This window comes from Sinocyclocheilus grahami, unplaced genomic scaffold, assembly GCF_001515645.1.
Source record: "Sinocyclocheilus grahami isolate Dianchi unplaced genomic scaffold, SAMN03320097.WGS_v1.1 scaffold140.1, whole genome shotgun sequence".
NCBI classification, from domain to species: Eukaryota; Metazoa; Chordata; class Actinopteri; order Cypriniformes; family Cyprinidae; genus Sinocyclocheilus; species Sinocyclocheilus grahami.
Window position 1 is genome coordinate 508,030 of NW_015505319.1, and position 2,350 is coordinate 510,379.

General features: G+C 35.6%; 1 protein-coding gene across 1 annotated transcript in view; it reads right to left on the minus strand.

Annotated features, from left to right (window-relative positions):
* The window catches only part of stard5 (StAR related lipid transfer domain containing 5), a 7,453-nt gene continuing 5,103 nt past the window's right edge, over positions 1 to 2,350 (minus strand). Inside the window, exons 4-6 of the mRNA XM_016280440.1 lie at positions 1,247 to 1,364; positions 1,023 to 1,116; positions 1 to 891 (exon numbers count right to left, since the gene is read on the minus strand). Coding sequence (XP_016135926.1) covers positions 747 to 891; positions 1,023 to 1,116; positions 1,247 to 1,364 — 357 coding nt within the window. The 3' untranslated portion in view covers positions 1 to 746. The remainder of the gene's footprint in view (positions 892 to 1,022; positions 1,117 to 1,246; positions 1,365 to 2,350) is intronic.

The window sequence follows — 2,350 nt, forward strand, 5'->3', positions numbered from 1 at the left end:
GCAAACGTCTAAAAAAATTTTTTATCAAGAAGCACATGTTTTCTGACAAATGAATCAAAATGAAGTAAATTTACGAAAAAAACAAGAGCAAATGTCTGCCAATGGACAAAAAAAAAATAATTAATTCAGAGAAAACAAGATTTCAGACCCCACTGACAGACACATTTGTTCTCGTTTTAAGCATAAACTCGCTTAATTTTGTTCAGCTAAGTTCGGTTTCAGACTTCATATATTCAATTTGCATCACAAGTAAATGCATCTTGATTAAGCATGTTCAGATATTTGATCCCCCACAATATCAAGACAAAAATACTGAGGAAATTATTCATTTTTGCAGTGCATGCAACATTTAATGCCATAACTTCATGAACTTTCAGCACCTTTTTAAGACCTTAATTGATGTAGGAGTGAATTAAGACTTAATATCCGCAGAAACCCTGTAAAAGCATCTGCCAAATGCATGAATGTAAATGTATAACTGTTTGTGCAATAGTTCATCATTTGAATCAAGTTTTCAGAATTTCTAAAATAATATGGCAAACAAAACGTTCCAGTATTCTGTACATATAAAACTGTCTTTGTGCAAGTGTGTTTGGACACGTGTAGCTATTGGAAGAATCAGGAATAAATCTAAAGGTAAATTCACTTTCCACTAAAGCTTGATTAAATGCAATTAAGTGCATCCAAGTATTAAAATATTCACATTTAAGATTAAAGGGGGTATTATCTATAAAGTACCATTGGTGCTATTTAAGTGATTTTACGGCTTTGGTCAGGTTGCTGTAAAACTCCACCATACTAGTGGGGAAAAATGAATCGACAACCGAACGAGGAAGCAAACCTCCAAGATCAGTCTGGAAAAAACTAAACAGCTGCGTTTTGCCTGGTTCCCTACAGAGAAAAAAAAAAAAGGTAAAAAAAATTATGCTACTGATGAAAAATTCAAATGTAGTTTTTTGCCACCATCTGCTGTCTGATGATTGAATTACATCAACCAAAGACATGAGACATGAGAAACTCACCCAGGAACAGGAACACAAAAACAGCCACACGGATGGTTGAAGCCTCTGACGTAGCCGGGTTGAGGAGGACAGTTTGGATGGCTTACATTGGTGGCTATAAATCAATTAAATTATCAATAACAGCATTATTAAGATAGATATCAGGTCTGATGTTTATTTATAATAATCCTATTCAGAACAGTGTCAGATTCAGATCCAATTAAAAGGAGAAAGGCCATGTATACCATTTGAAGAAACTGTGCCATCCTCATAGCGTTTAATGGAAATGACATCAACAAAATCTCGAGGCGATATAATACCCATAGCAGCCGAAGGCGTGACTGTTCGACAGACCGAAACATCCTAGGGAATGAAAAAGAAAAGCTTTAGAAATGTATAGATCTACTGTTGCATCGCTGCTTTATGTACTAAATCAATGGAATGCCAGCATGCATCACAATGGCAATTAGAAATAAGAATTATTCATTGTGAAGCCAAGTGAAATGGCAAGAATAATTACTATTTTCAAACAGGTATCCCAGATGCTTCTCTTGTCTGACATTGATCAGACAAACTCCCTCAAACTCACGCCACCGGTTGAGCCAATAGCCACTTTCACACAGTAGTACCAGTAAATTGCTGTAAAATTACCGGAACGACTTTACCGGTAAATACAAAAATGTCAGTGTACCGGTCAGTGTTTTTGCTGATGTTTGAATTTTTGTGTCAAACGTTCACATTCATGCAGTTGCTTTTGGCCCAGAGACATCGTATAAACAGCGTGGGGTAAAGAATGTCAGAATGTTCTGATTGGCCCAGAGTAGATGTCTTGCGTCAGTGCATTCTGAACTCTTACGTGCTCATGTCGGTAACAGGGATTAAAGTTCCGTCGCTACGACGGATTTCCGTCAGTTCATAAAGACAGCTTCATTTCTGAATGATTCAGATGTTCGAACTAATCAATTGAATGAATGATTCAGTGATAAAATCAGTGACTTGCCGCCACCTGCTGGCGGATTTAGTTTCATTTTTAGCGTATAATTTCAGTTATTTAAATCATATTTCTGTATTCAAAATGTTATATTTAAAACATTAATCTCCACATGCATTTATGAATTTAATTGAACTCATGCTACCTCTGAGCCTCATTAAACGTCTGAAAATGTAACTACAAGCCACTTTTGTGTTCTTCTGAGCCACCTCTGTAGTCCAAATTAATTTATTAATACTAATTTCATATGATTGGTAACTTATTTGTCTTATTCTACAGCAATTCTTCTTGTAATTAGGAGTGCTTGTCCTCCTAATTAAAAAATTTAGGAGCACCTTCTGATCAATAATCAAAAATT